This window comes from Daphnia pulicaria, chromosome 8 (assembly GCF_021234035.1).
Source record: "Daphnia pulicaria isolate SC F1-1A chromosome 8, SC_F0-13Bv2, whole genome shotgun sequence".
Lineage (NCBI taxonomy): Eukaryota > Metazoa > Arthropoda > Branchiopoda > Diplostraca > Daphniidae > Daphnia > Daphnia pulicaria.
Window position 1 is genome coordinate 3921642 of NC_060920.1, and position 11756 is coordinate 3933397.

General features: G+C 37.2%; 1 protein-coding gene, 1 long non-coding RNA gene and 1 pseudogene across 3 annotated transcripts; all 3 read left to right on the forward strand.

Moving 5' to 3' along the window:
• The first annotated feature begins 3278 nt into the window (after positions 1 to 3278).
• On the forward strand, positions 3279 to 4726 carry LOC124312424 (annotated as a pseudogene).
• A 467-nt stretch (positions 4727 to 5193) lies between these two features.
• LOC124312528 lies at positions 5194 to 6264 on the forward strand. Of its 2 annotated transcripts, XR_006910517.1 has the most exons (3): positions 5209 to 5416; positions 5490 to 5721; positions 5787 to 6264. It is a non-coding gene; the product is annotated as an uncharacterized LOC124312528 (long non-coding RNA). The 2 variants fall into 2 exon arrangements; XR_006910516.1 differs by having other exon boundaries at positions 5194 to 5721.
• Positions 6265 to 10651: 4387 nt separating this feature from the next.
• LOC124311877 (ionotropic receptor 93a-like) lies at positions 10652 to 11756 on the forward strand. Its single transcript, XM_046776247.1, has 5 exons — positions 10652 to 10712; positions 10815 to 11032; positions 11117 to 11239; positions 11313 to 11461; positions 11525 to 11756. Exons 1-5 carry the CDS (start codon positions 10652 to 10654, stop codon positions 11754 to 11756), a joined length of 783 nt encoding a protein of 260 aa, XP_046632203.1.

The window sequence follows — 11756 nt, forward strand, 5'->3', positions numbered from 1 at the left end:
GCAGCTATTATCCCCCAAAAGGTAGTCAACTCTGGGATTCGTAAAATGGACGACAGACTCTCGGCGTTTTTTAAAACATGGGCAAACATCCGGCATGCTGTAGGCTCGCCTGAACCAAACGACTCATTCTGCTTGTCGTGGCCTTCTCCGACGTAGCAATCCGCGCTTATTAAAGATCTATCAAAGGAGGCCGCTGTCCATAATTTTAAGTTGAGTTCATATTAAACTTCTTCCATCTCCTGGGCCGCTTAAATCACGCCTTAATTATTGGCTAAAATGAATCATGAATCCGGTTATTTGGTTATTTGGGAGGCATTTGTATTTCCAAAGACTGGAAACTGTCAAACGTTCATAATTTTAGGTTTTTTGTCACGTATTACATAAGAGAATTACTGGAACATACAGAAATAATGAATCCCTAGTCTAATACTAGGATATCTGTCCGCCATGATCGTGTTAATGATTGCGGGCGCCACGGACAGATTATGCTTAAAGTCCCTAGTGAAAAAATTACTTACTGGAAAACAGTTTGATCGAATGCGTTCATATTTGATATTTTAACGTGAGATATAATCAGTTATTAACGTTTTATCACGGGGTTTTATTATAAATTTCATTTCTATTACCTGTTTTATTATGGGTGAAAAAAAATGCAACTAAATTTTTGAAGTATATTTCAAAAACTTAATTTGATTGGAAAATTTATTTTGTTCAATAATCTACACTGTCCGAAAGAAGTTGAGGATAATATATCTGAAGTCCTCGTTAGCAACTTGATTATCAAACATTTAATTGGATTTGACTAATAAATGGTCTAGTGGTTAGATTTTCGGGCCACAGATCAATTCGTCATAAGTAATGGCGCGGACACATTTTTTCACCAAGTAGGCTGCGTAAATTTAAGTAGGGGAGAGTGGGGCTAAAAGGCTTGGGGGCAGGTCGCTCTTTCCTAATTATTTAGCACTATATTTAATTTTAAAAATTGAGTTTTTTACCATGTGTGCATCATTATCATGCGCACTAATATTGGAAATTTCAAGAATGTATGACAAGCCGTTCTGAAGATGTGAAGTAAAAACACTTTTTGACTTTTCTTATTTAAGATTTTTCGAAAAGCTTTTTCATATAATTTCTTTTGGAATAACGAAAGAACTATTTAAAAATACTAGTGAAATAGAGAATTTTATCGTTTATCGACTATATGCAAAGGCGTAAACAGAAAATTAAATTATAGTGGCTTAAAATATATTTTTTGTAAACCACCTTGTTGGGGCTATTTCTGCCTTTCACCGTAGGGCTAGTTGGCTTATGGAAAATTGCCATTGCTATGAATAACTTAATTTTTGAATTAGCTCAAATTACGTATGGATATTAAAAACTAACCAAGGGAATTATATCAAATCCACCCTGACAAAATAAATCGTTGTTATTATGTTTTATTTGATCAAATCAAGGTTTCAAATAAACCCCGGTGTAGGCTGTTCTCCCATTAGAATTACAGTGAAAGCCAACTAGTCCCGTTGAAGGGGCATGTTGCGTCATTTTTCTTTTGGTTTTATAACTTTAATAACGCTAGAATTGTAACTAATGAAATTTTCAAAAAATATGTTCAAGATAAAAGAATTTTTGGTCTTTTTTTAAGACCAAAAGATATAAAAAAAAGAGGGAAATGGGAGGGAAAATAGAACAATTTGTGTCAACCCTTACTACTACTCTTCCCTAGTTTGTAATATTTTATGCCAATTATTCAAAAAAGGGACTTGTATATTTTTCGTAAACCAAAGCGAGATCGTCCACACGCTGCACTAACGCTACTTCTCTATCATGATGTATAGCGATTTATTTATTTCAAATAAACCACGGGTTTTAACCCCGTATCTGGTGGAACGCATATTTTTGGGTATATTTCATATTATGAAAAAAATCATTTAGTTTAATGGAATGATTGGGTTGGCGGAGATATAGGCCCGGTCGAAATAGGCCCGACGAAATAGGCCCGGCAAATAGGCCCGGACGAAATAGGCCCCTACGAAATAGGCCCACTTTATAAATATTTTTAAAGTGGGCCTATTTCTCCGTCAAAGTGGGCCTATTTCTCCCAATTATTTCTAAGTTCCATAAGGTACTCTGAAATATTTTCATAAAAACATTCGACCTACTCTACATGAGCGAGAAGGCGGAATAATCTGCGAGAGATCCGCCACCGTATATATTCATTGCCGTAGCTCAAACCACGATGAGTGATTTCACACATTGCCGTTTCGTTTTTCACATGTTAGGCAGCTGATTCCCGTCTTTATTTTTTGATGAACGTATTCCCCTTGATCTTAACTGTAAAACTCATTTGTTCAAACGTCGTTTTCACTTATTAACTATCACTAATTTAAAAAAATGAACAAATTTCCGTGTTTTCTTCGCCATTTATTTGTTCCGTAGCTCGATCCCCCCTTCAGCGGCTCAGCCTTGAACGCGTCTCTCCCCTTCAGCGGCTCAGCCTTGAACGCATCTCCCCCCTCTACCTATGCCAATGCCAGTACTCAGGTGAAGTAGGAAATGAAAATGTTTGATGAAATAAATCTTACGGATTGATTTCAAACATATCCATATTAATTTCATGTTTTTTTTAAAGCAACAAACGCATATCACTTTTAAGTTTCTTGTTTTATGGGGCTGACGCGAGGTGCTGCTCAAGCCGCCAGAAGGGTGGTCAAGCGGGGGAGGCTGCACGCACTCATGGGAGAGCGGTGAGTGAAGGGGGGTTTACCTGGGCCATACCATACACGCCCATGTTTTCTCTTCTCCGGATATGTCAACGGGTGGTCTAGTGGTTAGCAACTCGGGGAAATAATCTCAAGTGTCGGTGTTCGAATCTCGGCCATGTCGCCAAGGAATTTTATTTACAAAATATTTTAGAAAAATTAATAGCTCAACAGCATAAAGCGGTGTGGAACTACCCTGGCGAAATTGATGGTTTTTTTTTTTTTTTTATTGATGATATATACATTAATTGATTTAATATACAGCACGAAAAGAAAATTTATATTATAGTTGATTGAATACCAAATGTGGTTTTGAAGATTTCCATCTATCGGTGATAGTGGCGTCACTAGCGTGGTTCAATAGCGTCATGAAGATGGCGTCATCTGCTCATCGTCAACTTCAGCGTTTAATTTACAAATAAGAAATAGAAATCTTATAAAAAAATTAAAATAGCTTCAACATGTGTACATTTTATTTTTAATCATTTTAAAATTTGAATTACAATTTTCGTTACATTTGATCTGTAAGAATTCAATTTTGAATCATTTTCATTTCAAATTGATTCACACACATAGCAGACGCCAACACATCAAGCGTCATCAATAGCGTGGTCTATGGTGCAATGCTATCGCTGGAGTAAGTTGTTTACCTTCAATTCGGGTATGTTAGAGAATTCTATCATGTTATTTTCAATCTTAAGTTGCTACTATTGTAATTATCAACTTGTGTGAATAGGTAGCGTCATGATTGGACTACCCTGATGGCGTCATGATCGCTGCTGATTGCCTTTCAAATAGGTTTTCAGCATTCTGCTTACACCTTTGGCATAGTCACATATTTCACAATCCAACATCAATTGGTACCAACAGCAGCCCTTCTCTCCATCATCCAGAAGGGTCTGAGATCAGTGTTGGAGATGTGTGTGACAATTTAAATATGATGAAATTTATCTACCACCAAATTTTTACTCTTTTATGTTTTTGTTTTTCAGGATGGTTCGGAACAACCCATGGAAAGCTTATCACTCATTGATGCTGTGATGCCTGATGTTGTTGCAAGTCGTCAACAGCAAACACAGAACAATCAGAAACCAAAGTGGTAAAGACAGAACCACCAAATTCCAATGGAGATGAACCCATGCATTCTTATCGTAAGATAGTCAATACTTTTCTTTGATTGATTTGACAGCTACAAAGGAACTGGAGGCATTTTTGAAGTGTGCTGGAATTCTCGGGGCGATCTGAAGAATATCGGTCAGTTGACGGACGTCATCAGATCCAAAGCCTTGGGTTTCATGGAGACGGGCTATCAGAAAGAGTTGACTTACAAACGGGACGATGGATCCTTCAGTGCTTTTGGGTAAATATTTAATTCCAACAAAAATGCGTCCAGTCTTTTAATTCATCATTTGAAATGTTAGTAAAAGCGATGCCGCTGGTAGCACCTGGTTGACGGCTTTTGTGGCCCGATCCTTCCGCCAAGCTCAGCCTTACATCACCATCGAGGATCACGTCATCGAAGACTCTCTCAAGTGGCTGTCGGCCAATCAAGCGCCCAACGAATCATTCCCCGAGGTGGGCAAAGTATCTCACACGGACATGCAGGGCGGATCCGGCAAAGGTGTCCCTCTGAGGCCGACGTCGTTTTGGCATTCCTGGAGAACAAGGCTGGACTCAGGTACGGGCCCAGTATGCAGAAAGCGGCCGAGTTTCTCGTCAAGGAACTGCCCTCCATCACGGATCCTTATGCCCTGTCCTTGGTGACTTACGCCCTTCATTTGGCCGAGGTTGAAGAGAGGGATGAGTCCTTTGATATGCGTCAGGCTAAAGCCAACACGACGGAAGAAGAGTTCCGTTTCTGGTCGAAACCCAACAACAAAACGATACACTTATATATTAGAAATGGAAAAAAAAACATTCATTTCAACAGAGTCACTCGGAGTCGCAGCTAGATTGCAATCTGTCTTTGCAGACTGCAGAGATAAAAACACGGAGCACACCTGCAAGCCTTCTGTCTGTCTGTAGAAAACCCCCTGCTAAGCTTTTCTCGCTCATATCCGGTTATATATCCGTAAGTCTCTATGTAAAAATCTGTATGTATAAACGACCATGCACTAATGTTTTCGAGCGTTCTAATATCATGGCAAGTGTCTTCAGTGTCTGTTGTTGTTGTTCTAAAACTCTGCACGCAATTATTGGAGCCAGAGCGTCACTGTTTCTGTTCGTGCTTACCAGATGTTGAATGACACGTCGACGAAAAACGAATAGCCACGTAGAGCTCTAACGAAATCCCGCTGCCAAATACAATTCTCATTTGAGTATTTGACGTGAATAAAAAGGGAATTAAATTGATTGTGGCCATACCAGTCGAGCACCGCATCGCTGGCAGCAGCTTCTACTATACGTCTACACCACTACTAGTTACCTAATGGTCATCCTCCTTCAAACTAATTGAGACAAGAAAACAAAACAAAAACAAGTTTATTAAATATCGATGAAGGACGAGCGGCTATAATGTATTTGGATCATTTCCGTCACACCCGAGTTTTCAATTAGAGCATATTTAAAAGTTTTCCAACTTTTTGCTTGCAAAGATGTGTTCTTACATAAGCATTTAATATTTTCATTTCTGCCGGTTGGCGACAAAATCAGTGAAAGTATTTCTTTAAATTTGACCATGGTTCTCGAGACCGCTCGAGACTAATTTAAATACGCTTATTCCATATTGAGGATTGCCAAGGTGCGCAGCAAACTAACGAGATGGAATCAGTTGCGAAATCATTGATTGCGCAATGAGCGCGACGAAAGACGGGCGAAGAGGATGAAGGTAGTTCTTTTCAAGGAAGTAAATTCAGACCAACGCCCTGATTGCTAACGTATATATAAGCCTGCAATCCATTGCAGAATTGTGTGTTGCGCTAACCAAGTTTCCATTCTTAACACAAACAATATGCGTTTCCTCGTAAGTTGCTTTGTATATTTTGTAAATTATTCAATTTAATTTGAAATGTTTTGGCGCTATAACAGGTCGTTTTCACTTTGCTTATTGTCGCCTCGGCATCGGCTGCACCCGCTTCCGCTGGTAGTCTGACTCATTTACTGGGAATAGAATCCGCCTACAAACCTCTTCAAGTTGCATACCGGCGGTACGACTTCACCAGCAATCCTAGATCGCCTCTCAAATTCTTTCATTCTGCGGAATCCGCGGAATCACGGGAACTGTACTTCGACTGACAAAAGCTGATAACAAAAGAAGAGAAAATGAAGTACGTCCTTTCCCTCCTTCACGGCCTTCGTCCCAATCCGATTTTCTAGGCTACTCCGGCACGCCCAGCATAACCTTTTTCTCATAAAAGTGAATAAGGTTGATAAGCAAATCAGAACAGCCTCTTTGTTCCCATCTCAGATCCATTTCCCGTTTCTGTGTTAATGCAGAGCTGTCAAATGATGGAAAACATTCAAGTCTTGTCTTGAAATGCAAATAAAAATCCCATTTGGCCATTTACATCATTTTTGTAAACTGAAACGTCAGATAATTAAGCTTTATCCCTCAAGATGTGCTAATAATTTCCCTTTGCAAAATAATAAGACAATATAATAATAATAAATAAATAATAATAATAATAAATTATAATAAATAATAAATAATAAGACAAAATAATTTCAAAATGAAGACCTGATGAAAACAATTTGTTTGATTAGTTTTTTTCTTTAGCACCGGTATTATTTATGTTTATATTTTTTCTTGTTATGATTATCTTTTATTTTTTAAAATGGAAACATTATTGATCATAATTTGAATGTTGCGTGTCGGAAGGTGTCTCTACAATTTTAAATGGAATTGTTGCCAACATTTTGCCGCGGCTGTTCCATTTAATTATAGATTTTTCTTTTCTAGCCTAATGGACAAGAAAAGCTATCGATGACACTTTGTCTGCTCCCCCGTTTTCAAAATCTTTAAAAATTAATTAAAAATTCCACAGATAACCAAATAATTCGCCTTTAAAATGAAATTAGGTTCCAAGTAGATTTTTTAAACCCACAGATATTCCAAGAAAGATATAAAGAATGAAGTCTCACCGAGATTTGAATTCGGACTTCCATATTCAGAGTCTGTAGTGCTAACATTTACACCATGAAACTTTAAGAAAAATAGTTTATTAGAATCAAATCACTGAAGGTCATATGGTTAAGCTGAAAGTCCCACAAATTAAATATTTTAATTTACTATTCGATAACAAACATCAAATTACGTAAGACGAAATCATTTTCTTTCTTTTCCACTATTTTGTACGTGCTTAACAGCAATTTTATTGTGGGGCCGAAGGCGAAAACCGCCAGTTGGATGCGAATATTCGTCAACTTTGTATATTTTTTAGTTGTTTAAATTCATGTCATGTAATAAATGTAAAAAAATCACACCATCAGCAAAAGAAATTGAAGGACTCGCCCAGCATTTTAATCACAGTTATTAAGTTTAAACTTAACTCCTCTCTTCAAAACCTATTATTTTTTGTGTGTCTCATCTCGATCCACTCAATCAATAAAAATTCAAGAAAGAAAAGAAACATATAATGTATGCAAGCAACAAACGATCCCGATTGAATGTTTCGCGATTGAATGTTTCGCGATTGAATGTTTACTGTGAAATAGGCATAGTAACGAGATTGACCGATTTCTCTAGCCATAATTTACCGCTCAATCCTGGGGATAGTTTTTGCAGGAAACATAGAACGGTTTTCATTTTATTCGTCGCGTTACTCCTCATTGTTTATGTTGCAATTGATTATGTTTTATCAATCGACATGCAATAACTATCTGGACGCCATATAAATTATTGCTTGCATTTTTTAAATATTTTTGAAAATCATTCCGGTACTTGGTAATGCTCAAATCTAAACTCAGACGCACAACCCGATGAATATGCTATGTCAACTATGCAATATAAAGATCATGGCGTTGAATGAAATTGAATGCATCACTTTAATTACGTCTAATTTCCACAGGAGATTTTGTGTTACTATGACGACAGGAAAAGATTATAACAAAAGAATCACAAACGAAAATACAGCCAATTTTGTAATAATTGTTACCTATAGGCCTACAGTTGGGCAAAAGGAGACAAATTTTTCAAGAATGGAATAACCTTCTGTTTGGGTTTAAAAAAAATCGTTTCCATGGCGATTAAGCTCTATAATAGGCTACGAAAAAAAAAAAACAAAAAAAAACAATAACAAACCATCTACAATTATTTTCGCTGCTTTTTTTAAAGTAAAAATCAATGCAGTTATTTAAAACATATAAAAAGGCCTCCACTATTGCTGAACCTACCAATAGCAGCCACGGAGCAGCAACGCGATGAGGCGATTACCATTCGTCCTCTTCATGTTCATTGGCCGGTTCAACGCACAACTAGTCGTTGTTGGGCCAAGTGAAGCGTTACCTCAACAGGAGTCAAATCCCCTAAACTGAAAACATCTTCGTTTAATTGCTTCTCCAGTAAAAAGTTTATAATGTAGTCTATGCTGGTTTAATTACTTATTTTTTTATTTTTTTGTGACATGTAAATGAATAAGCTTCCAGGAATTTTCAAATTGAATAGAAATTCGACTGGTCATGCCGTCCAGTCTGGGGGACCCGTTTCTCTCGCACTTGACTGGCTTTCTCTTCGCTACAATTTCACGTAATTATAGCGGTTATTATGTTCTTAATTTGGCAAGGAATCATACTGTGATGCATTTGTTTTCATCTTTAATTACTCCCTATAGATATTCATACATACCCATGACTGGACCTAATATGGTCGTAGAAGATTTGCCAAATCAGCGAGGTGGAATGACTTTCTTACGTCAACGGGTACTCTACTTTAACACAAAAATATAGCATGAATAATTTTTATTAGCTAATAAAGCAATGTCACGTTTGAACCATTCTAAATTGTCATTTTAGGACGCTGAGTTGTATCTCGGGGCTTTAGTGGTAACATCAGAGCGATTTAAAGATGCAGATGTTTCATCTCCGTGGATGTCCGGTCCTTTTAGTATCCTCATCCCGATTCCCAATTCTTCTACTAACATTGGCGCTTTGGTCCAACCCATGAGCACCGAAGTAGCGTATACTTTATACATATATACACTACCTACTGGCGAAATTGGTAGGGGAGACCGGACCCATATTGGACCGGTTTTTCCCCATATCTCCCATACCCTTACGTGAAAGGGAAAACATTTTTGCAAAAACACGCGAAAAAAGTTTCCGCACACCCATGATTTTTTCAGTTAAATACCTTTTAAAAAAAGTATAAAAGTTATTGAGGTTTGAATTTTTTCGTGTTTTTTTACCAGGCCGGGGTAATATTGGACAGACGCCTGTACCATGTTAGACAGGATATTAAAAGAGGGATAGGATGAATACAAAATTATGAAAAAATCAGGAAATGTAGATGGTAATTTAGTTAAACCCCAAACAAATTTTGAAAATGATATCTTTAAAACTGAAAAAGTTTTGTGATAGGGAAAGAATTACAACTTTTATATGGGGCGAGATAGGGAAAAAATGTTGGTGGCGCTGAAGTCTCTCGTTAAGATAGGACAATTTCCCTGTCCCAAATTACCCCGAGAGACCGTCCACTAAAATGTGAATATCGTCTAAACTATCATACTTATAAATAAAAATGTGGGTGAATACTGTAGCCAAATGACTAGCCTATGTTTTTATGTGAACAGATTTTACTTAACCCGTCAAACTTGGGCAAAATTGCACCGTTAGTGAGGAAAAAATTTGCGCATTTTTCCCGTGTTTTTTTATTTCTTGAATATTTCAGGAAATAACCATGAGATTTTCATGAAACTTATAGCCCCTAACAGTTAATGCTTACACTACTAAGAGTAAACTGTAGAAAAATTGGATTTTTTGAATCATTTTTACTATTTTTACCGACCCTGTCTAACGTGGTACAGTGTCCTATATGGGTCTGGCCTCCCCTACAGTGTACCAATAGGGTCCTTGCATGAATAAGGGATTCATTTTAAATAAATATCATTAGAATCAGTTTTTAACGCTGATTCTCATGGTATTTTTTTTTAAATAATAATTTCCCCCGTAATCTCACTTCAAAGTTGAGATTAGCTCCCCTCACTTTAAAACAGACCCCACTCTTTTTCGTGCTGCCTATATGACTATATCCCCTCTTTTGCCCTTAGGGCCGAAAGGCAAAAGACGGCAAAATTTCCCGTTGCTGAACAAGAAGTTGCTATGCCTACCACTAGAGAGACTCATCATTCAAGGAAAATTTTGCTGTTTTTTTCTAAATAACTAATAAAAAAAACTAATTGAAATACTTAAAATAAAGATGAACTTATTCTTCATCTTTTGCTAAAAACTAGAAGGGCGTAAGTCTAGCGCTAATTTCTTAGGATAAAAAAACAGGGCCCTTTTTTGCAGTGACATTAGAAAAGCACGGCAACTGCCCCAACTTTCGCTCGGCGAAATGGGTACAGTTGGCGCCAATTCCAGGGGGTAGGGAAATGTACATAAAGGGGTGGCGCATATTTTTAATGTTTCCAGTTATGTTTCGAACCCCCCTCAAAAAATCTTAAGACTACAGCAACTAGGTTGCTAATTAAAAAATAAAAAATAACATCGCGTAGCGCCATAAGACGCCATGCTAAAAGCGGGCGAAATTGGTACACTGTATCAATTTCGCCGGTAGGTACTGTAAACCTAATCACATTCACCCGAATTAACAATACAAAACTAATGTTGTTGTAACCACATCTTTTCAGGTATGGATTTGCGTTTGTCTATCAGTACCAGCCGTCATGGCAAGTCTGTTTGGTTTGAGCAAAGGTATTGTCTATCTAAACAAACAAATGGGATCAAAGCCATCGGAAATGGATTTCAGAGGAAGCTTTCAAATAATCGACTACGTCATTTGCGTCCTTCTTTCACAAGGTTACAAGTTTATCGAAGTTTATCTTACAATAATTTGGTTACATCAAATATTAAAAATAACGTGACGATATTTTAATGACGTTTTATTGTGTAATTGACAAGGTGCATATTGCGGAAATAGACAACTAGCAATTCGTTTTGCAGCGGCTGCCTGGTGTCTAGCTTGTTTCGTTCTTGTTCAAGCTTACAGTTCAACGCTGATTGCTTTCATCACGTCACCCAATAATAAACCTATCATTAATTCAGTGTACGATATTGAAAAAGTACCAGGTCTTAAAATCACAGTCAATAGAAACTTCGCAGCAGATTTAAGGCTGCTGGTAAGTTACTTACCCTTGCTTTGGTATTTTTTTTATTGAGTCACTTTTTTAAATGTGCAATATTCTTTATCCCCTCGTGTATAGCAAACCAATTTCAGTATTTTCAGGAAACTTGGTGATTCATTGAGAGAAGACCCGAGTCTTCGTTGCAATAAAACGGAGCTTTGCCTTGATAAAGTTCGATCTGGGGATCATGTTTACATTCACGTTAGTTAAATAAAGATTATTTTTTGTTAGCCACATGAATTAACTTTCCAGCTCCTGTTTCGTCGGCAAGCAGGGAAAACCGGTCGTCCAGAAAATCATTTCCATGGATCGAGAGAAGACAGGTTCGTGCCATTTTACAATGGCTAAAGAATCCTTTTGGCCAGGCCATCTTTATTTTTTCTTGCCAAAGAAAAGTCCATACACAGAAACTATTAACAGAGGGTATAAAATGAGCTGTTTTTAATATACACAATAGTCAAATAATAAACTAATATTTATCAACAGTATTCTAAGGATGCAGGAAACTGGAATATTGGGAAAGTCGATAGAAACATTCAATCCGGAAGTGACGAAATGTTCATTAAAGTACAACGTAAAGAAATCCGGAAAACCTCGAATTAGTTTAAAAAATCTGACAAGCGCTTTTACCCTGTTATTATTTGGGATCTGCGTTTCAATACTTACTTTAGTTGTCGAACTGATATATCATCTTCGCCACTTCACTTCTTCTCGTTAG